Below are 24,092 nucleotides of genomic sequence, written 5' to 3'. Positions count from 1 at the left end.
CGGAGCTGTCGGGCAACGCCAAGCACCGGATCGCGCCGAAGCGGCGCGCGTAGCTGCTACCGGGTCCCGGCCGCGGCCGCCGAGCCGCCGCCGACCGCTGCACCTGGGCCCGGCCCGGCCGCCGATTGGACGGTTCAGGGTGACCCGGCTGTATCGCGAGACGAGATTGGCAGCAGCGGGGCCGCATGTGCCCCCGCGCTGGCTTTGTACGCGGAGCCGCCTGCCGGTCCTTTAACAATGGGCGGTGCGAGCGCCCCGGCGCTGGGCCGGAGTTGAGGCCGGCGCTTCGCGGCCGACTGTCCGCATCATGAGCGGGGCCGGCGTTCCAGGCACGCCGGCGGGGCTGGGGCTGTGAGGGCCGCGGTTCCGGGTAAGGGAGGCCGCCGTGGGGACCGGCAGGCCTGTGCTGGGCGCGGGACACCGGACCCGCCCGGCCGGCCTTTTGTTCGCCTTTCTGGGGCCGCGCGATCCCCTGCGCTGCTCCGGACGAGGAGGCGGCGGCCTGGGTGTGCGCCGGCCCCGGCGGGACCGCGGGGAGGCCCCCCGGGAGGGACGAGCGCCCGGGCGCCTGCAGCCGGGACCCGGAGCCAGGCGGGCTTTCGTCCGTCGGTGTGTCCGCGGGAGGTTTTCTCCTTAGGGGGTCTGCGACTGGTGTCAGTCTCTCGGCTCCCCGGGGCCGACGGGAGAATTCGAACCCGGGACGCGGGGAGCCCTCAGCCCGGCCTCCGCCTCCAGCTTCCCGTGCGCCCAGCCGGGGCCGCGCCTTGGGAACTCGGGCTCAAGTTGGACCCTTTTGCCCGGCGCCCAGGCCGGCAGTTCTCAGCGTGAGCCCGTTCCTCCTGACCGGGGCCTTATGCGTGGTGTCGGGGAATTGGTTTGCATCGGTGCTAGCTTTAGGTCGAGTTGGGTGAAGAGGAACAGCCACCCAGGGTGGCCTGAGGTCACACCCCTCGGGGAGGGGGTGCGGAGGGTCGTGTGGAGGGTGCTGGCCGTGACCGCGTCTGGGGTGTGTCTTACAGACTGAAGTTGCCGCGTCTGGCCAGGCGCGCCGCCCGGTCCCATGGAGCTGGAGGGACAGTGGTGGCGGGGACAGCTGGCCGCAGACATTCATCAAGCGCTTCGATACAAGGTAACCCCGATCCCGCACTTTTCCTTACAGTGTTTTGTGTCGGTTTGTATAAATCGCAGCTCCCTGGGAAGTGCGGTCGCTAGTTTCCAGACCAGAAAGGGCGCGTTTGCTTATTTCCTCGAGGTTAATTAACTTCTTAGTTTCTTCCTCTGGATGTATCAGAAGAACCTGCAACTTAAATGAGGAAGGGGGTGGGGCGCGGCATTTGGGAGAGGGAGGGTGGAACATGACTTTGATACTGTGTTTTAAACAGATGTGTGTGCTGCCTTTCTCTTGGGCAGAGTAGCCCTCCTTGTTCTGTAGTTGCTGTTGAATTAGGCTGTTATGTCACATCGGTACATCAGCCTGTCCACTAACTTGCTGTAAGTCAGACTTTGGACAAGTTACTTAATTTTCCTGTTTCCCAATTTCCTCATCTGTAGAATGAATAATAATAATGGAACGTGCCTTGTGGGGGCGGGGATTGTGCGATTAATGAGCTGATACTGTACATGTGCTTTAGAACAGGGCTTCGTATATAGGAGCACTAAGCCATAACTTATTTTCCCTGAGACCCTCAGATTTGCGGGCTGTTCACAATGCCTTAAGGTAGGAATTAACTGCTGCTTCCAGCTAATGTAAGGCAGAAAGTACACTTAATATATTTAATAGATGTTGGTAGGGAGAATTCAATTTTCTGGCACAATGCAAAGTCTGCGTATTGTTGCTCTTAAGTAACAATTTTACTCTGTCACATCTCAGCTTAAGGATTTATCTCTGCCTCTTTGATAACCAGAAGAGAGACCAGATCAAAACTATCCCTAACTTGACTCATTTTCACCAAGGATGGAGATAGCCATTTGTTATGTATAGGAAATGAGAGAGAAGCAAAGCACTGACTCTTTAATAAAAGGGATGCTGTCTGTTGGAGTTGGGAGATCCTGGGATGATAATGAACTGGTATCTTGATTTTTTTTTTTTTTATGCCAGGTTAACTAGATTAGAAAACCTAATTCTGACTTTAATTGTTCCAACTGTACCCTTTTCTAAGGTTTGAGATTTCTAAATGCTACTTATTAATTCTGACATTCAGCCTCTTAGATGGCCTAAATACACCTCAGCCCCCTAAGAGGTTTTTCCTATCACAAAAAAGTCTCAACTGTGGAATAGTTCTCTGGAATGTTAGGAAGAGAGTTTCAGGTTTTCCACTTTGAAAATTGTCCATATACTTTTTTTAAAGATGTGGTCTTTTAGTTTTATTTTATTTAATTTTTTAAAAGATTTTATTTATTTGAGAAAGTGAGTGAGAGAGAGGAGGAGCAGGGGTGGGGGAGAGGGAGAGGCAGACTCCACTGAGCAGGGAGCCCGATGTGGGGCTCCATCCCAGAACCCCTAGATCGTGACCTGAGCTGAAGGCAGACTGAGCCACCCAGGGGCCCCTCAAAAGATTTTTCTTAATGGACTTCCATGGTTTTCAATTATTATTATTATTATTTTTAAAGATTTTATTTATTTGACAGAGAGAGGGATAGCGAGAGAGAGAACACAAGCTGGGAGAGTGGGAGAGGGAGAAGCAGGCTTCCCGCTGAGCAGGGAGCCCGATGTGGGGCACGATCTGATCAATTATTTTATGTGTAATTTTAATCCTGAATGATTTCCTGAATTAATTTTGTCAGTTGAGGTTGGAAGTGGATTTTTTTTTTCCCCCCACAGACTTGTTGAATACTTTTTGTGTATTAGGCTCTGGGGAGGATTGAAGGAATAAGACACGACCCTGTACTAAAGTTGCTTACGAACTATCAAGAGGATGAGCTAGCACAGGGTCTGAGGGAACGGCACTGAAAATTACCTTGGGCTACCTGTGGCATGCTACCCTGGGTTGTCTTTATTTTATCTTTAAGCACTGTGTAAGCCACATTTGACACAAAGGCCACACTTTTTTGAATAATTTATGTTAATCAGTAAACTTGAGCATCGTAGAACTGGAAAGAACCCTGGTTGTAGTACATTGAAGTCAAGGAAAGTTAAAATGAACTTTTCCAATTAAAAAAAAAAATACATGTTAATTCCAAGCTGTTAATTGGGTGATTTAGTTGGATAGTCATATGCTTATTTATTCAACATATATGAGTACCTGCAGTGTACAAGGTGCTATGCCAGGTATTAAAATGGAAATAGTGAATGAGACAGGCATAATCTGCCTTTACGTAATCTAATCTCCTTTACGTAATCTAATCTCCTATAACTCAAAGCATCCAAATTTAGGTCTTCCTTTGGGCAGGTGCCATTCAGACACTATGGAAGGTATTCTGTGTTTAGATCCAAGGTGTATAGAGAAATAATTGGACCAGCATTGTATCTACTAGAGAAGGGTAAAAATGACAACAAATGGAAATTCTCTTCAACCCCAAAAACCAGATGTATTGTTTTTGTAAAATATAATTACACTCCCCCCAAAAAACCCCTACAAAGCAACTGTCTTCTTACACCTATGTCTTCTCTGTCTTCTCATTGTTTTGCTGTATACACTAGTGCCTTAGGATGCTTGGGAAGTATTTTCAGGAGTCTTTGTGACAGATGTGAACAATTCTAGCTTGTGAGAAACATTCAGAAAATATCCCACAGAGTTGTATTTACATTTGTGAGTATTCCTTCTATGCCTTTATTTCCATCCTGGCTGGACAGGAATCTGTTCTGGGAAAGGGATGGCGTTTGGAGTGGGGAGCTGACTAGTACTTGAGACTGGAGATGGAGATGACAAGTCCAGGTCTCAGTGCTTTGGTCCTATGGGATTCCGAGAAGCAGAGAGGAAGAAGAGTGTAAAATTCTGGAGGATCAGGAATAGATATTAGAAAAACCTTGTAAGCTGAGAGAAGCACAGGTTATTTTCTCATGCTTGCCTAACTGCAGGCAGTACCTGGGCAAGGAGAACTAAATCTGACAGCCACTCTGGTAAGCACTTGTACTTTACCATTTAAAATGACATAAAGAGAATGTATTAGTTAAAAATCTCCTGTTGGTCTTTGGTGTTCTTGCCTTTGTTTTGTCCACATTTAATAAAGTTAATATAGTGAAAAATAAAGTTCACCAAATACAGTGTTCTCCAGCTGTGTTTCCCAATGAGTTTTAACACCTTGTTCAGGCCTCTCTTAAAGAAAGCCTAACCTGACTTTGTTTTTTCCCAGCACTCCATCCCCTGAGCTGGGTTAGATCTTCCATCTCAGCGTTCCTGTAATACCCTGTGGTTACTATATTGTATCCTAATCATCTCTGTGTTTTGGTTTACCTGCTCAAGAGAGGCTTGAGACTGTTTTCCAGCTTTTATCCCTGGGTTTAACACAGGATCTGCTACATAAGAGATGCTCAATAAATGTCATGTGATGACAGCAAAGAAAAGTGAAGTTTAAAATTGTAACTCATTTACACCATTCTAAAGATCTACAGAAATGGTGAAAGAGGAGATCCTGGGGGCTGCATGAGAAATCGGCATGTTCCTTTTATTTGGGAAGTTAATATTTTTTTTCTTTTCAAAGAACCAAGCAAGCCTAAGTCAGTGGTTTTTTCCTACATAGCATTTGTTTATGCTTTTCTCATATGTACAAAAATTTGAAATGGCCTATTAGTCTATCTACCAAGTAACTCTTATTAATATTTTTTAGAAATTTTAAGTGATACATGCATAGGGTTAAAAAAAATTCAGTTAGTATAAGGTTTAAAATGAGCTTTCCCCAACCCTCACTGTTCCCTGATCCCCTAAGGTTACCACCATTGTTTTTTTCCTGAAAAGATATCCAATAAATTAGTATATATGCAAATATTTTTTTGTTGTTGATACAAGAGGTCAGAATATATATTTGCTGTTCTGTACCATCCTTCCACCCCAACATCATTCAGCTCATTCTGTTTATGTTTTTTTCTGTATCAACACATTTGGATCAACTGCCCTTTATTTTAATGTCCACATTGAGTTGATGTCCTATGGTTTATCAGTCCCCGGTTGAGGAATGCCAAGCTTTTTTTTATTGTACTTTTTTTTTTTTTGAGATAATTGTAGATTTACATACAGTTGTAAGAAATGATACAGAGAGATCCTCTCTATCCTTTACCCAGTTTCCCTCAGTGGTACATCTACAGAACTTTAGTACAGTTTTCACAACCAGGATATTAATATTGATATAGTCAAGATAAAGAATATTTTTTTATCACCACAAGAATCTCTTATGATTTGTAGCCACACCCTCTTCTCTCCCACCCTTATTCTCCCCCTTAACCCCTGGCAACCACTAATTTGTCCTTCATGTCTGTAATTTTGTCCTTTTAAGAATGTTATGTATCTGGAATTACGAGTATGTGACCTGGGATTGGCTGTATACACTCAGCAATAAATCTCTGTAGATTCATCTAGATTTTTGGATATCAAGCTTTTCCCACTATTTTGCTATAAAAACGATGTTGCAAAGGACCTTCTTATATGTAGGGTAAATTGCTAGGTTGAAAGGTATTTGCAGTCTGCATTTTAAAAAATTTATATTACCTAATTTCCCTCCAAAAGGTTATGTCAGTTGTCAACCTGACCTATTAAATACATGGTAGTTCCTGTTTCCACTCTTGATAGCATAAGGGAAAGTTAATAAAATATAATCTGGGAAGTGAAAAACTACGTAATTCTTTAGTTTTGAATGAGAATAGCCATCTTTTTATATGTTTTTGGCCATATTTAATTTTCCAATAAACTGTTTATAAATGTGTTTTTTTTTTTTAAGATTTTATTTATTTACTTGACAGAGACACAGCGAGAGAGGGAACACAAGCAGAGGGAGTGGGAGAGAGAGAAGCAGGCTTCCCGCAGAGCAGGGAGCCTGATGCGGGGCTCGATCCCAGGACCCTGGGATCATGACCTGAGCCGAAGGCAGACCCTTAATGACTGAGCCACCCAGGTGCCCCTAAATGTTGCCTTTTTCTTACCGATGTGTATGTGTAGGATTTCTCTAAATAATAGAGAAATTAACTCTGTCCTATGTGTCAGAAACATCTTTTACGTTCATCTGTTCTCCTGATTTGAAATGCCATTGTTATCAAATCGATTTCTTTATCCAAGAAAAAGGAATGTCTTTGCATGTATGCAAGTCTTCCATACGCCTTTAGAATTTTAATGTTACCTTCATAGAGTGCTGAAATATAAATATTTTTTCTAGGTGTTTTAATTTTTATAGTTAGTTTGTATGGAATCTTCTATTTTCTAACCAGTTAATATACAAATAGGCTATTGTTTTTTTTTGTTTTTGTTTTTAAGATTTTATATGACAGAGCACAAGCTGGGAGAGCAGCAGGCAGAGGGAGAGGGAGAAGCAGGCTCCCTTCTGGGCTCCATCCCAGGACCCTGGGATCATGACCTGAGCTGAAGGAGGCCCCAGGCTATTGATTTTTTTAATATTAATTTTGTAAACAGCCATCTTACTGAATACTGTTTACTTTTTCTGTTGGTTTTCTTGGATATAAATTCTATCATCTAAAAAATATTTTTATTCCTATAATTGACTTTTGATTCTCCTTTTCCAGTCATTAAACCTTTTCTTTCCTTTTTCTATTTGGATTAGTTAGTGTTCACAGAATAATGTTAAGTAATATTGCAATAGCAGGCACTAGAATGCTAATCCTTCTACTGTTTTATCTCCAAGTGAGATGCTGGCTCTTAAATTTGAGATTTTTTTTTTTTTTACCTTCCTTCCTTCATCAAAGAAATATACATCTGATATTATTTCTCCCAGGGTCACCTTTGTCCAGATGCTATTTTGGCATCTATCAAGATGATTGTGAATATTCATGTGTGATTTTTAAATTATGATTTATAGTTGTAGATTTCCTGATATCAAACCATCTTTGAATTCCCAGGATGTACCACAATTGATGATATTCTTTGGATATACTATTAAATTACCTTGGCTAACATTTTATCTAAAGTTTTATACCTTATTAAGTTAGATGTATAACTTCTGTTTTTGGTGTTTATTGTAAAATGTCCACAACATAAAACTTTAACCATACTTAAGTGTACAGTTCAGTGACTTTTGGTACATTTACATTCTGCTACTTTCACCACTCTCCATCTTCAGAACTTTTTCTTCTTCTTTTTTTTTTTTAAGATTTTATTTATTTATTGGACATAGAGAGACACAGCGAGAGAGGGAACACAAGCAGGGGGAGTGGGAGAGGGAGAAGCAGGCTTCCCGCTGAGCAGGGAGCCCAATGTGGGGCTCGATCCCAGGACTCTGGGATCATGACCTGAGCTGAAGGCAGACGCTTAACGACTGAGCCACCCAGGCACCCTGTCATCTTCTTAAACTAAAATACATTTTGTTTATCCATTTATATGTTGATGGATTGTTTCCACCTTTTGGCTTTTGTGAATAATGCTGCTGTCAATATATGTACAAATATCTGAGTCCCTTCTTCAGTTCTTCTTGGTGTATACCTAAAAGTGAATTGCTGGATCATATAGTTATTCTTTGTTTAATTTTTTTTGAGGAATTGCAATACCATTGTTCAGTGTCTGTACAATTTTATATTCCCACCATTACACAAGGCTTCCAGTTTTTCACATTCCTATCAACACTTGTTAATTTTGTTTTCTGTTTTTGTGGTTATTTTGTTTGTTGAAAGAGAGAGCTAGAGGGAGAGGGAAAGAATCTCAAACAGGCTCCACACCCAGCATGGAGCACAATGCAGAGCTCCATCTCACGACTCCCAGACCTGAGCCAAAATTAAGTCGGATGCTTAACCAACTGAGCCACCCAGGTGTCCCTGTGTTGTGTTTTTTTTTTTTTTTTTGATAATAGCAATCCCAGTGGGTGTGAAATGTTATCTCATAATGGTTTTGATTTGCATTTCCCTAATGATTAGTAATGTTGAGCATCTTTGTATGTGTTTATTGGGCATTTATATATCATCTTTGGAGAAATTATTTTTCAAGTCTTTTACCCATTTTTAAGTAATTTGTTTTTTTGTTGTTGGATTGCATGTATAAAAGAATTCTTTATATAATCTGGATATTAACCTCTTGCCCGAATATGATTTGCAAATATTTTCTCCCATTCTGTGGATTGCCTTATCCCTCTATTGAAAAGAGTGAACTTTGATACACAAAAGTTGTAAATTTTGATGAAGTCTCATTTATCTTTTTTTGCCTGTGCTTTTGGGGTCATACCTGTGTAATTTCCTGCTATTGTGATACCTGTTGGGTTTAGTTTTAGTATTATGCTGATCTCATGAAACAATTTAGAACCTGTCTTTCTCTATGCTGTGGAAATACTTTAGTACTATAGAAAATTTCTAACTTAAAAAAAAAATGGGTTCATACAATTCTGAGATTGAACAGCAGTGAGGGGAGAAATTTTAGATATATGAAAAGGTAATGGCAAAGGACAGCATCATAAAACTGCTAAAAGGGAAGCATGCTGAGAAGATACTAGTGGATGAATACTAGTCTCCACCTTCCATGCCTTTGCAAGTATAGTATAGCATGTGACCAGGAGCAGATTCACTTCCCTGTTACCTTCTGACCCAAAGCTTTGAGCTTTCTGGAAGGGGTGTGTATGTGTTGTGTGGTTGGGATTTTGATAAGGATGTTTTTCGGAAAACACCTGATAGGGAAAACAGGATACAAAAATCTTGCTGGAATATATCCATTCTGTAATGCAAGAAACACAATTTGTCACATCAGAGATGGTTAAAAATGAAGGAGAAAAGTCTGGTTTTAAATTTTAAATCAAATGCTGTTATTTAATACTATTCATTATCCTTCCAATCAACTTCTTCATGTTTGTGTTTCTTTCAAGGAAAGTGTTTTAGGCCCTTGTTAACACTAATATTGGGGGGGGGCGTCTTTGCATTGTGCAGGTACTACTCCTACACGCTCTGTTAGACTAAATATTGTTCCTCTTGATATAGGAGCTGAAGTTGCCTTCCTACAAAGGCCAGTCCCCTCAACTAAGTCTCAGAAGGTATTTTGCTGACCTGATTGCCATTGTGAGCAATCGCTTCACCCTCTGCCCTTCTGCCCGCCATCTTGCTGTCTATTTGCTGGACTTATTTATGGATCGATATGACATCTCTATCCAGCAGCTGCATTTAGTTGCACTTTCCTGTCTGCTTTTAGCAAGTAAGTATGAATCTCATGTATATGACTGGAAATTTCCATTGTTTATAATAAAGAAAATTTATGTAGAGCTCAGTGAAATATCACCAAATTCCATTCATTCCAATTTACTAATATCAGAAAGTTTATGTTGAAAGTGCTTCTTGGCATAATAATTTTTAACTAGACATTAAAAAGTGGCTCTGAAGTCTTTTGAAAACATGTTCTTAAGCCCTACATCCTGAAGATTCTGCTACAAAAGTCTAGGCCACTCCAGGTCTACTGACTCAGAATCTGTATCATGGGGCTCGAGTTCCAAAGGTGATTCTGATGTACTTTTCCAGTTGAGAACCATTGCCTTAAAGTTCTCAACTGGGAAAAACGGTGCCCCAAAGAAATAGTTGGCTTTGGGTGAAGCCGGTTTTGTTTGTTGTCACAACCTGGGAGGATGCTGCTAGGATCTAGTGAGTAGAGGTCTGGGATGCTACTAAGTACCTACAGTTTACAGGACAGCCCTCAATAAAGAATTATTGGCCCAAAATATCAGTGAAACTAGGTTGAGAAACTCTGTCTAAAAGATACTGTACTCTTGTATTGTTAGAATACCTTCTACTGACTACATAATGAGTTGGCTTAATGAACTAAAGATTCACAGGCTGCTGCTACAAATGGGGAGGACTTTGCTTCTGCAGTAGGCACAGTTCCGTGGTCGGCTGCAAGGTAGACTCTAATAAACCATATTTGTTACCTGCTGCAGAATGTACTGGTGGGTCTTTTGGTGCCTCTTTCTTTTAGCTTCTTCCTATAAATCATTTCATTGTTAGTACCTTGACCAAAGAGAAAGAGGGTGAGTAAAGGAATTGAAATTGGGTTTTTCTTCTTTTAGTAATGTGAAAAAGATTGTATATAATATTGAAATTGAATTCATTACTTTTTATATTATTTATGACATTACAATAGGAATGTAAAGCCCACTTTAAAGTAGGATGTAGAAATACCTACTGCCTTCATCTCTAACCCCCACTTGAGGGTTTGGGATCTTGTATGGCTGCTGTCTAAGGAACATTCCCCCTATACCCTGCTACCGGAGTTCTTTCTAGAACAACTTTGTTCTTTGACTGCAAGTAAACCTAAAACCAAATGCAGGCCTGTGTAATCATTTCTAGTACAGATTTCTTTTTCTTTTTCTTTTTTTTTAAAATTTTATTTATTTATTTGAGAGAGAATGACAGAGAGCACGAGAGGGAAGAGGGTCAGAGGGAGAAGCAGACTCCCCGCTGAGCAGGGAGCCCGATGCGGGACTCGATCCCGGGACTCCAGGATCATGACCTGAGCCGAAGGCAGTCGCTTAACCAACTGAGCCACCCAGGCGCCCCAGATTTCTTTTTCTACCCTTATTATTCCTTTGATCTGATTTTTGTCTCCTTGGAGGTCTTTTTTTTTTTAAGTTGTTTCATACTAGTTTATTTAGGGGTTCCATTTTCACTCCTCAATAGATTTTATGTATTTCTCATATGCTTCTTCACTCATTAATTCATCCAGTTCTGAAGGATCACTGAGTGCTATCTTGATCAGCCAACCATCTTCATAACAAGATTTGTTGACAAGTCCTGGATTTTCTGCAAGAGCTTCATTAATTTCAGTTACTTCTCCTGATAGAGGAGAATAGAGTTCACTAGCAGCTTTCACACTTTCCAAAGCACCAAACTCATCTTGTTTGTTCAGTTTTGTCCCAACTTCAGGCAGACTACAGTAAACAACATCTCCCAGAGCTTCCTGTGCAAAATTGCTGATTCCCACTGTTCCAATACCATTTTCTGTTGTTATCCATTCATGTTTGTCTGTGAATTTACGCACGGAGAGCAGAGCGGAGCCCGTGCGCAGTGTCCGGACGGCGCCCGCCCTCAGCCCCCAGGGCCGCGTCAGGCACGGTGCGGCGGGCGCGGAGGCGACGCGCAGACTGCAGGCCGCAGCCCGCACGCTCCGCACCGCTCGCAGCGCCATGTTCACAGACGTGCGGGGGTCGCGGTACAAGGGACTCGGGAACCCCAGCCGGCCGAGGTCTTTTTTGAAGTTATTTCAAATCCTTTGTGGACCCGGCTGAATATAAACAAACACAGCCCCAGTAATGACTTTCCACTCCCTGTGGGTTAAGGTAGAAACTCCTTAATGTAACATTTAGAACCTTTCGTCTCGACCCCGCCACCTTTCCAGTCTTACCTTCCCACCCTATTCCCATGCACCTTGAGCCAAAGTCTTACTAGAATACCATCTATTTCCTGAAAATCTATATTTCTCCTTTAATCTGTTGTCCTCTAAGATTCAGACACATCACCTGTTCTTCTCTCCTCTACCCAGAAAGCTGGAGAGGTAATACTTGCATTTATATTTAACCTGTAACCTTTATTCAGAGTGTCATTCTCACAAGCAATCTCAAGTACAATTCTGTATATGTTTCATCACTGTCTGTGAAGCCCTTTGTGGTTTCATAGTTTGCATAGGACTAGAAAAACCCACACTTGACATATCGGATGTGTGAGAATCCACAAATGGAATGGTTTCTTGTTATCCTACAAAATGTTAGTTTATAATAGGATCAGTTTATAGAAGAGAGATACTGGAAATCACATACACAAGTTAGGTTATTTTAAAAACTTCGGATCATTAATGAAAAATGATTTTTGCTTGTTTTGGCCGTCACTGTGCTTTTACCACTGCCAAGTCCCGTCTGCTCTATGCCTGAGATTTTTAAAAGTGTGGTGCAGACCAAGTGGGAGATTCTTGCTGGTGGACTGTGAAATTATGAACGTTGTAGTGTTCATAGACCGACTTACATTTGTGACTTAAGTTTACTTACTGATAACTTATCAAAGAATTAGGGGATGCTAAACTAGATACTCATAAACCACATGTTATTGCCAAAGTTCACTGGGGACTCTAGTCAAATAATCTAGTAAGATTTCTGGCCACCATGCAGTGCTTGGCATTGGTGCCAAGTTTCTGCAATTTGTACAGTTTGGGGGAAGGATACTTTATTTGCACACCATCTTAAGTTGATTGGAATGGAGTTTTCAACTGTTCTTTTTTTAATTCTTGTTAGTTTAAGATTATGATCAATTTATTTTATTGTTGATTTTGCACATTTTCCAGGAACTAGGCTTTAGGATTTGTATTTGCTGTGGTTCAAATATGAATTGTTAATCAGCTGTTACTGAAAGAGTCAGGGGTGCCTGGGTGGCTCAGTTGGTTAAGCGACTGCCTTTGGCTCAGGTCATGATCCTGGAGTCTCCGGATCGAGTCCCACATCGGGCTCCCTGCTCGGCGGGGGTCTGTTTCTCCCTCTGACCCTCCCCCCATCTCATGTGCTTTCTCTCTCATTCTCTCTCTCTCTCAAATAAATAAAATCTTTAAAAAAAAAAAAAAAAGAAAGAAAGAGTCAGATACCTCCTTCTTTTGTTCTACTGACAGCCCTTACCCTCTCTTTCCCTGAGAGAGAATTGTTTTTCCATTGTTCCTTTCCCACGGGAGAATGGAAGAGTATGAGGTAGGTGTCTCCCAGGGTCTCAGCCCCTCCAGGTAGGTAGTGGGCAAGAGTTCAAGCTGTCAGGGTTGTAAGTTCAAGCCCCATGTTGGGTGTAGAGATCACTTAAAAATAAAATCTTTCTTTAAAAAAAAAAAAAAGTTCAAGCTGTCAGCTCTGTGCTTGGGTCAGGAATCAAAGAGGCTGACTTTTAGTAGTTGGCTACAATCTCTCCTGCCTCTGCTCTGTAACTTTACTACAACAAAAGCACTTAAGGTGCTTATAAACTAGTAGCCTGTTTTCAGTATCTAATGTCTGTTTTTAATTTGTGGAATACATTCTAGTATTTTTTACATTCTTACACTCTTCTTACCTTTGGCAGCTCTCCAGTTAGGTTTCATAAACTTTAAGTAATGCTTCTCTCCTCCCAGAATGATTGAACTTTGTCCTTCTCCAGCTGTTACCTGCTTTAGGATGGGCAGCCTGTTGTATAAAAGTGAAGAGCAGCTTACAGCTGACAGGACTGGGTGGCAGTTGGATTCCACTTGTTAAGTAAGATGGGAGGCTGTCTCTGGTTTGGCCAAAGCTAGAGCACAGGGTGTAAGTTCCAGGTAATATGTATACCCAGCTGCCTGTGTCTGCACTGTTGGCAGTAGGAAGAAAGGACCTACAGACTGTCCCTGATTGGAGAGGGGTATGCAGTGTTTTAGATAGGGATTACAGTGATGAATTTCCTAGGTTTATATGTCTTGTCAGCAATATGAATTTCAACAACCCTTAAGTCTGAAGTTGCTTGTCCAAAAAAATGAAAATAAAGACATTTAACTGACAAAGTTGTTGTGAGGCTCAAGTGGGTAAGATGTTTAAAAAGCACATAGGAAATTGAAACAAAAGTCAGCATTGTAATGATTAATTCTTCCATAATCTGTTCTGTAATCTTTAATATGGCTCCCTAGCCCTAAAGATTCAGGCTCTTTCCAGAAAAGTCTGATTACCCTGGGAAATTTTGAAATTCCAACTCTTTGTCATGTATACCCTGGCCTCCCTTGGCTTCTGTGATCAGCACTGAATTTGTGGAGAACATGAAAGCAGTCTTGGAGATGAGGCTTTTGATAATTTGTGTAACCAGGGAATGATCTCAGAATCAAGATGAAGCCAAAGTAAGATTATAGGCTGTTAGTAGAAAAATTGTGATAAGTGCTTGTTTCTCCTTGCTTACCAGTAATGGGTTGACTTTTTACTTTATTAACTGAAAGGTCAGAATTTTCTCTCATAGTTGATTTGATTTACATCCCAATTTTTAAGAATAGAACCTTTTATTCCCCCCTGTGAATTGTCTTTTCCTGTTCTTTACCTGTTTTTCCATTAGATTGGTAGTCTTACAAATCTGTGAAAATTTTTAGTATATATTAAGGATGACTTTTTTCCTACTCAGTACTAACAGAATCCAGTGTGGATCGGCAGAGCTTACAGTATGACACTTGATCCTTTCCCTTCTGCCACATACCTGCCGTTCACTGCTGGCTTTGAAAATGTGCTGGTTTCCATGGCTGATCTGAGCATTTCCTATAAAGGAAAGAAAGTCTGATGTTTTGTTTCTGTGGCGTCTAATTCCTTATTTTCTGGGAAGCAGATGTGAATTTCCTGTGCCCTTATTTCCTGTTTGAGGCCTTTATCAATATAATCACATGGCTTCTGGTATTTCCTTTCAATTGAAGAAACTGATGTCTGTGATCTGTATGTGGTATTACAGATAAGTAGATTTAAAATACCCATGCCCATAGCTTTCAGCACAACAAAAACTATGGATGTGAATGCAGGTACTCACTGACACTGTCACACATTTTGAAATCCTTTAGTTTTCGTGATTCTGAGTATTTCTATCACTATACATAACGAAAAAGTTCCAAAAAACATAAGCCTGAATAAAATCCCAAGTATGGTTATTTATGTAGTTAAAGGTTATTTTTAACTCTACATGTCAAGTTGCAAAGGCTTTCACACTTGTAACAGCCAAGTACTTTATAAATACAGAAACCACGTAGATGTTTAATAATATTGACATCTTGTCTGTTTTGATAGTTGTCGTTCCCATATAACCCAGTGCAATACTTTGATCTAGAAGTACAGACTTGGGAATTCAAACATAAGTCTTCCCTTTTGGCTTCCATTTTTTTATTTGGTTCAACTTATTTGACCTTAAATGAATTGGCCAACCTCACTTTCTTGGTTTTTTTGAGCTTTGAAATTAATCATATACAATTTTGTTTTCAATGTCGAAAGTTTCAGGAAGATAATATGGAACATTCTTGATCCTGAATTAAACAGTGAATTATGGTGTATTAGTTTCTTCAAAAGAACTTCAAGCACGATATAAATAAACACATTAGTTTTACGATGTTCCTTTGAAGTATACAGCTAGTGTTACTGCTGCACAAATGGCGGGGTGCTTATTTAAGTACCTTCATGATTCATCCAGAGGAGCTGAACTAAATTCCCAGGACACTCTTCTCCACTCTGACACTGCGAGCAGTGGTTCCTTTCCTATATTTTTATGCAGTGATGATGCTGGATGACCATGTCCTAAAGGCCACGTTAGTGCATTTGGCTGTACTTAAGTATATCATATCGGAAAAACTTGGGAAATTTTTCTCTGTGTGATTTGAATTGGGAAGGGTTATCTAGATTCTTTAAAAGTCTGAATTGTGTACTTTTTTTTAAAAGATTTTATTTATTCATTTGAGAGAGAGAGAATGAGAGAGAGAGCACATGAGATGGGGGAGGGTCAGAGGGAGAAGCAGACTCCCTGCTGAGCGGCGAACCCGACGCGGGACTCGATCCCGGGACTCCGGGATCATGACCTGAGCCGAAGGCAGTCGCTCAACCATCTGAGCCACCCAGGTGCCCCGAAGGTCAGAATTTCTGAGGCAGGAGAGGAATTCTCTTTGGGCTCTGACTCTTCTTCAAGTCATGAGCTTTGACTGGCCTGGCATAGGAGACACAGCTTCCTACTCCAGTCCTCCCACTCTCCAAGCAAAGACCCAAGTAGTCAGCAGTGCTTTTTCCCCAGCCCTGAGGCAGGCCCACTGGGTCCAGTACATTGAACATCTGTCCTGAGGACCACTACCGTTTGTTGTAGTACCTCCGGTGGGTGATACAAACCCAGCCCTTCTGGAAGAGAAGTTTCCCAGGGAAGCTTGCCTGGTTTCTACTGCTTGACAGTCTTTCTGGCTTTTCTCCAAAGTATGTTTTTAATGGATAAAATAAAATTACAAGATTTCCAAGGAAACCAAGTATGTTGAAAAAGTTATCAAAATAGTAAAACAAAAAATTTTATACAGTAATATGTAACATAGTCCAACAACTATAATTTTGAGCAAGTATAAAAGCTGTTGTGAGAAATCTATATGATTGTGTTGCATACAATTAGAAATAATTGCAATATGATATGACTGTTTTAAACTTTAAGGTAAAATAGAACATAATAGTAGAAGGTAGAAGGTTTTAGTTAATTTCCCTTCCTCTATGGACCACTATGGAATGAACCTAAAGAAACTTGAAGACAATTCTTTGGTTCTATTGCTGCATCTGGAAAACCATACTGGTACTTGATAGTTTGAATTTTCTCCAGCCATAAGTTCTAGAGATACCTAAAATGAATGATTTATGTATAGTTAAGATTAAAGTATAAGATGGTACAAAACCTATAGGAACATTATTCTGGGGCTAGAATTCTGAGGGAATTCTATTTCTCAGCTGTACATGTGGATGAGTATTTCCTAAAAAGAAGTTAATGCCTTAGAATAATGAAGTCCAGCCATCTGATTGTCTACTTTTATTCTGCTTTCAGGAAGAGGATATAAAAGTAGATAAAAAGTATCCTCCCCTCCCTTTTTTGGTAACAGATTTAGCTAGGTTTCTGTTTTGAATTCTGAAGAGGAGGTTTCTCTGTGGAATGAGAAGGCTTATTAGATATTCACCCAGTTTTTTTCTCCTGCTGTCTCTCTAGAATTGAGATTGTTCTGAAAAATACACCAAGATGAAGCACTTGAAGCTTAGCTACTTTTGATTTCAGATAACTCAGTATTTTCAGATAACTTCAGATAATGAAGTTACTCATTTCAGATAACTTAAGACATTAAATTCTCTACACTTTCTTCTATTCTAAAATAAACTAATTTTCTTCCACTGACCACTACCTGTTCCCCCTCCCCAAAAGAAATTTCCCGGAAATATTCGGCTGGTGAGATCTGAGAGAGCTATTTTTTCATTGGCACATAGGACTCTTTTCATTATGTAGTGTCACATAGATCAGCATGTTTACATGTTCCATTTTTTTAGAGGAGGGTGAGGGGCAGGGGATGGAGGCAGGAGGAAAGAAAACATGCAGAATATGAGAGCCAGAGTTCTGGCACAATTGTATCTGCCCATGGTAGGAGAAAGAATGCCTTTGCATCTAAATCTTTGCAGTGAGACAGCAAATCCCATTTAAGTGACTAGACCTATAATGATCGCTTGTGTAACCTTTCTCTCTCTCTCTCTCTCTCTCTCTCTCTCTTTCTCCCCCCCCCCTTTGCTTATAAGGTAAATTTGAAGAAAAAGAAGATAGTGTGCCTAAGCTGGAACAGCTCAACAGCCTGGGTTGTATGACTAATATGAATCTAGTATTAACAAAGCAAAATTTGCTACATATGGAACTGTTATTATTAGAAACCTTTCAGTGGAACCTCTGCCTTCCAACAGCTGCCCATTTCATTGAGTATTATCTCTCCGAAGCAGTACACGAAACAGATCTTCATGATGGCTGGCCGATGATTTGCTTGGAAAAAACGAAACTCTACATGGCCAAGTATGCAGATTATTTCCTGGAAGTATCTTTGCAAGGTGAGTCATTGTGGATGCCAGTAGGTGACATGTGAGCTGGTGACTTGTGTATTCTGTTGCTTAAGTTCATTTTTGATGTCTCCACAGATTATGCCTTTCTAAATTATGCACCTTCTTTAGTAGCTGCTGCATGTGTGGCTTCTTCAAGGATTATACTTCGTCTTTCTCCAACGTGGCCTACAAGACTGCATCGTCTTACTGCTTACTCCTGGGATTTTTTAGTGCAGTGCATTGAACGGCTATTGATGTAAGCCTCCTTAATCTTGTGTTTGTGATTTCTCAGTATTTTTCTTCATGGATAAGGGGCCCTACAAACAACTTCTCGCAAGCGCAGAGCTTTTAGGACCCTGGCTCTGACTGTTGCTGGCTGCCGTGAGCAGTGCTTGGCAGGAGGCTGTACCTGGGCTGTTTCCTGGAGAGGCTGTTGCTGCCGTCACAATTCTGGGTACACGGTATGCTCTTACGTGAGTGAGCCCGTAACCCAGATCACTCCAGGCAGGTCTTGCCCTGGTCCTTCTTTCCACGCCTTTGAATTGTGGGGCCACCAGGGTGTCACCAAAGGGGCATAGGTGTTCAAGTGCTTATTGTGGATATATTTCCCAAGCAGGAAATGGGCCTCCAGGCTACCAGCAGCGAGTTCCCAAGGTTTGTGCCAAAGGAAGGAACTTTTTAGAAGGATACAAGAGAGATCTCACCATTGTCGGAATTCTGGTTACAGTGACTACTGCGTAGGCAGTGGGCCCGTCCGCGGAGTCAGCTGTTGAGGAGTGGAAGTACCGTTATTAACAGTTTTCTCTCTCTCCATACAGCGCGCATGATAACGATGTGAAAGAGGCAAACAAACAGAGAGGCCAGGCGGGGTCTCAGCCGGCGCAGCTGAGCGTGCTGCAGTCAGCCTCCCAGGCCTCGCGGCCAGTTCACTTTCAGCAGCCCCACTATCTCCATCAGACGCACCACACCCCGCTGCAGTACCGCCATCCTGCAGCCGAACAGCCAGGCTGCCCGCAGATTGGATCTACCACACACACCTCGTCTTACACACTACAGACGTGTCCTGCTGGCTTCCAAACCAGTGTGCAGGGCCTCGGGCACGTGCAGACTGGTGTTGGGATGTCCCTGGCAATACCAGTAGAAGTTAAGCCCTGTCTGAATGTTTCTTATAACCGGAGTTATCAGATAAACGAACATTACCCTTGCATCACTCCCTGCTTTGAAAGGTGATGTTACATGAAGGTAATTCCTGACCCAGACTGTTCTGTGACTTGAAGCTCTGGGGGCAGGCTTTTTGTAAAGTTCTCTTCAAAAGGAAAGGGATCCAGATTGCATCAGAACGCTTCGGATACCAGCATCAGGAAGACAGAATATCCCTTTCAGTGCACCACGAATACCGGGGAGGACTGAACCAACACTGCAAACACTTTAACAGTATGTCTATCAAATCCTGTTAAAACACGTCCCTATATGACAAAAACTTTCAAGCCCTGGCTGATGGTCCAAATATTTCAAAAATATGCAATACAACAGAAAATTTGGACAGACTCTAAATCGCCATTTTGAGATTTGACCTGTGGTGGGCTCTGGGCCTAGTGTTGGCTTATATGTCAGAGACTAATGTTTATCTGTGGACTTGCCAAATGGTCTTTTTATGAAGGAAAGTTACAGTATTAATTTTTGAAGAGGTCCTTTTTTTTATTCTGCAGTTTTGAGTTACATTTTTGGTCTACAAATGAATTTTTGACTGAGTTTAAACTCATGAATTGCTATGCTCTACCAATCTGTGCAGTAAAAAAAAAAAATTTTTTTTTTAGATGAGTCTTTATAACTTCCTATCACAATATATAGGTATCTGGATTTATGTACTAAAATTAAGGGTGGAGTAGATCTCTTAAAATCATGGTCATAAATTTTTGTTTTTTTGCCCTAAGTGATCAACCTCAAATCTTTAGGATTAAAACACATTTAACTCAGGGAATTTGTACTACTTGGAAACACTTAACTGTAATGCAACATGCTTTGGGAATGTTATAGTATGAACTACCTTTATAACATAGGTTAAAATACTCTTGCTAGGATGTGTTTCCAACTGAGAACCTAATTGTAGCTTAGAATGAATGAAGTGGTTCCTGTCATTCATAATCCATATATAGGTTTTGCATTTCTCAGTGCAATCAATGATTTATACTCAGATTTGAAGTTTTTTCAAGGGAAGGCGTAACTGTAAAATGTCAGTACTAGAATGAAGTCCTGTAGGTTTATTTTGAAGTGGAATGTGGCCAGGGTAGTTCTCAGGTTGTGCTAGAGCAGCACTTTGTCACATGGAAGACAAGTTTTATAAGCAGCCTTGCAATCCAAGCCTGTCTGCGTATCAGCAAAGGAACCCAATACTAGATTGCAGTAGCCACTTGCATTACATTGGCCCCAGAATGGCCCTGGGACATTTCACTGTGTCGGTAATGAGTGTTTTTAAACAGCAATAAGTCATCATTACAGCAAGGGCAATTGCGGGGAGAGAGTTCGGGGGGAATAAAAAGTAAAAAGAAAGAAAGCATTGTAATAACTGAAACTATACATTGTGCTCTTATCTGTGGGAGAAGAGAGATTTGGTGGAGGGAAGCTTTCTGATTTAAAAATTAGTGAGGTGTGTCTTTTTGTTTGTGTTTTTTTAAAGATAGCACTTGAATAGAAGGGAAACTGCATGGCAGTTATGTGACTGCCACAATATGCATTGAAGACAAACTTATTATAAAGATGTTGTGGGTATGCAGCAGGAGTCTCAGTAATCAAGCCAATGGCTTTTGTTAGGAAAGGAAGGGACTCAACGCAGTAGTGGACTGATCCAGATGGCTCCAGTGGATAAATGTGGGTGGGTGGCTTCTGCCAGCGTGAATTCCTAGAGAATGTCCTCTCCTTAAAAGAATGGTAACTTTTATAATTAGAGTACATAGGGCATGATGTGAATTTATTAGTCTGGTAGATAAAAAACCACTCAGGTAAGAACACTCACTCATGGCAGTTTTCAACCCTGAAAATTGTTTTTCTGAAAGTATCATCACTTTTCCTTTTTACAGAAGGCTGCTAATTGGATTTTGGTAGTTCTTACCTCAAAGAGAGCTTGAATTATTTGGGGGAAAGTGGGTTCAAAAGAGAATATATCTTTCACATTCACATTCAGAACCCAGCACCTGGAGTCCAATTTTCAGTATTTTAACTACCTCAATAATGCTATGAATGTAAGATATTGGGATAGAGATCCCAACTTGAAACAACAACCGGTGCCTATGGTAATTTAATGTCTTGTCAAATGCTTTTATTGATTGGTTTAAATGTCATTCTTGTTATAGAAGAATATGCCTTTTTAAAAAGCTTGTTAACACTTTCCCAGTTTGTATTTAAAAAAGCTAAAGAACACTGGATTAATTTTGTGGGGGGGTAGAATAAAATAATTAATTGGTTACTATTGCTGCATACCCAGGGTGGGGTGGGATGGGGTGGTTGGAGAATCAGAACTATTTTTAAAACATTAAGTTTCAATATAAATAATAGCTCACAACTGCTAGCCTTGCGGGATGGGGGTGGGGGGAATTGTGTGGGTTTTGTTTTGTTTAATTTATTGGTTAGTCTTTAAAGTAGGTCTTTTTTTTTTTGAGATTACTGGACCATCATTAAATGTGTACTGTGAAGAGATTAATGATATGTATAAAGGGCTTTACCAAAGTCCACTAAATAAACACTACTCAAGTACAGACTGCAAACCAAAATGTATCTGTGTTGTGACATTAATTGCAAATAGTGAGTATGGTGCTAAATTCTACACCAATGGAATTAGATGAGTGCTATGCACTTAATTTTAAAATAAAACTAGTTTTCAGTAAAATGGCTTTAGCGTTTTGTTTAAATATATTTGATACATATTTGTAGCTTCAGTGAACCATGTCATCGTATTAGTCAGAGTTGGAATCCTAATTATATTTACTAAAAGCCATCCAGATGTAGAGTATAACTGAAGTGGTAGGAAACTCTTGTCCATTGATTATGTATTCATACTGAGCATCAAAGCCCACGAAAGTATGTTGGACACAGCTTCTGGCCTTTTGAGCTTAAATTCAGTATATTAGCAATTGCAGCATCTGATTTATCAAACAACACATACTTCAGAAAATTTGAAGTCTGATCTCAGAAGAGTAGGGGCACAAGATGGTCAAGGGTGTGAGAGGAAGCAGGGTCAACAGTGAGAATGGTCTGTTCACCTAAGTGTATGTATCGTTTGCCACTTAAAACTCAGCAGATAGAAATTGTTTTGAAGAGTAAAATTTTAACATCTTACTAATGTACTAAGAAGCATTTTTAAAATTAGTCCTCTGTATTGTCCCTTGCTCTGGCATAGTGTCAGGGTTTAGCAACAGACCTCGAGTCAGTTAATATATAACGTTCTTTAAGGCTGAATTTAAGAAAACAAGCATTCTAGACCAGGGCAGGTAGCTTTACGTGGAGGCAGTTCTGAACCCCATGTAACAAGTTTTATATCCATCATTTGTCCTCAAGCACATGGTGAAAGACAACCTCCCTAACCTCAAGCAGCTTATATTTAGCTTGATAACGACTATCACATTGGAGCAGTTACAGTGGTATAGTCTGGAACTCAGTTTAATATTATCTTCATATAGGAATCACCCAACATCCATTTTAAAATCCCTTAGATTAAAAAAAAAAAAGTAAAAAATACAGTAGGTGGAAAGCATGAAGACCAAGCTCCAGCTTTCCAATGGGAAAGTAGGGGTAGGCTGCTACCCTATCCCTAGCCAACTGTCATTCTTTTTATTATTTTAAAGACTTTTTTTCTTTAAAGATTGTATTTATCTATTTGAGAGAGAGAGAACAAGCAGGGAGAAGGACAGAGGGAGAGAGAGAAATGAGAGGGAGCAGGGAGCCTGACACGGGGCTCAATCCCAGGACCCCAGGAACATGACCAAGCCGAAGGCAGATGCCCAACTGACTAAGCCAAGCAGGTGCCCCTTTAAAGACTTTTTTAGAGCAGTTTTAGAATTTTTAGAGCAAAATTCAGAAGGTACAGAGATTTCCCATGTGCCCACTACCCCACACATGCACATTCTCCCCCATTATCAACGTTCTGCCCCAGAGTGGTATATTTGTTACAACTGATGAATCTACACTTAACACATCATAATCACTCAAAGTCCATAGTTTACATTATGGTTCACTCTTAGTGGTGGACATTCTATGGGTTTAGACAAAAGTATAATGGCATGTACCCATCATTACGGTATCCTACTATGTATTTTCACTGCTAAAAATCCTCTAATCTGTTTATTCACCCCTCCCCATGTTGTCCCTTTCCCCCATCCCCAACGCCTGGCGACCACTAATCTTTTTATTTTCTCCATAGTTTCTCCTTTTCCAGAATGTCATATAGTTGGGGCCATATAGTACATAGCCTTTTCGGATTGGCTTCTTTCACTTAGTGATATGTATAAATTTCCATCATGTCTTTTTATAGCTTGTTAGCTCTTTTTTTTTTAAAGATTTTATTTATTTGAGAGAGAGAGCATGAGAGGGGGAAGGGTCAGAGGGAGAAGCAGACTCCCTGCTGAGCAGGGAGCCCGATGCGGGACTCGATCCTGGGACTCCAGGATCGTGACCTGAGCTGAAGGCAGTCGCCCAACCAACTGAGCCACCCAGGCGCCCAACTTGTTAGCTCTTTTTAGTGCTGAATAATATTCCATTGTCTGGGTGGATCACAGTTTATTTATCCATTCACCTACTGAAGGACATCTTGGCTGCTTCCAAGTTTCAACAGTTATGAATAAAACTGCTATCAACATGTATGCAGGTTTTACTGTGGATGTCAGTTTTCAGCTCTTTGGGGTAAGTACCAAAGAAGTGAGATTGCTGGGTTGTATGGCTAAGAGTATGTTTAATTTTCTAAGAAACCACCAAACTATCTTCCAAAGTGGTAGTACATTTGCATTCGCACCAGCAGTAAATGGGAGTTCCTGTTGCTCCACATCCTTATCAGCATTTGGTGGTGTCAGTGTTTTGGGATTTTGGCTGTTCTGTAAGTGTGTAGTGTGTGTAGGGGTATGTAGTGTATAGTATCTCATTGTTTTGATTTGCATTTATGCTCCACATAATTGCATAGTTTGCATTTATGTTTACTTGCCATCTGTATATCTGGGGAGGTATCTTAAAGTCTTTAGCCCAATTTTTAACCAGGTATTTTTTATGGTGTTTTTTTTGTGTGTTTTTTTTTTCTTTAGTTTTATTCACTCATTTTAGAGAGTGCTTGTGTGCGAGTGTGGGGAGGAGCAGAGGGAGAGGGAGAGAATCTCCAGCAGACTCAGGGTTGAGCACGGAGCCCGACACAGGGCTCAATCTCACAACCCTGAGATCATGACCTGAGCCGAAATCAGGAGTCAGATGCCCAAGTA

At 40.9% G+C, this 24,092-nt stretch overlaps 2 protein-coding genes across 5 annotated transcripts; one reads left to right on the top strand and one right to left on the bottom strand.

Annotated features, from left to right (window-relative positions):
• Nucleotides 1–129: 129 nt before the first annotated feature.
• CCNJ (cyclin J) lies at nt 130–21,512 on the top strand. Of its 4 annotated transcripts, none has more exons than XM_025880867.2 (6): nt 130–370; nt 1,020–1,129; nt 9,056–9,266; nt 17,347–17,646; nt 17,770–17,893; nt 18,456–21,512. In XM_025880867.2, exons 2-6 carry the CDS (start codon nt 1,061–1,063, stop codon nt 18,865–18,867), a joined length of 1,116 nt encoding a protein of 371 aa, XP_025736652.1. In that variant the 5' UTR covers nt 130–370; nt 1,020–1,060; the 3' UTR covers nt 18,868–21,512. The 4 variants fall into 4 exon arrangements, with proteins under 4 accessions (XP_025736652.1, XP_073760499.1, XP_025736651.1 ...); XM_073904398.1 differs by having other exon boundaries at nt 17,767–17,893; XM_025880866.2 differs by having other exon boundaries at nt 136–370; nt 17,734–17,893.
• LOC112830772 (glycine cleavage system H protein, mitochondrial) lies at nt 10,683–11,298 on the bottom strand. The gene has a single exon (XM_025880868.2). The coding sequence runs from the start codon at nt 11,244–11,246 to the stop codon at nt 10,725–10,727; it is 522 nt and encodes a 173-aa protein (XP_025736653.1). The 5' UTR covers nt 11,247–11,298; the 3' UTR covers nt 10,683–10,724.
• Nucleotides 21,513–24,092: the final 2,580 nt, after the last annotated feature.

The sequence above is a fragment of the Callorhinus ursinus genome, unplaced genomic scaffold, assembly GCF_003265705.2.
Source record: "Callorhinus ursinus isolate GAN/ISIS: 27379988/994484 unplaced genomic scaffold, GSC_fseal_2.0 scaffold20, whole genome shotgun sequence".
Lineage (NCBI taxonomy): Eukaryota > Metazoa > Chordata > Mammalia > Carnivora > Otariidae > Callorhinus > Callorhinus ursinus.
The sequence above is the reverse complement of the archived record's forward strand: the minus strand, read 5'-3'. Positions and strand labels throughout refer to the sequence as shown.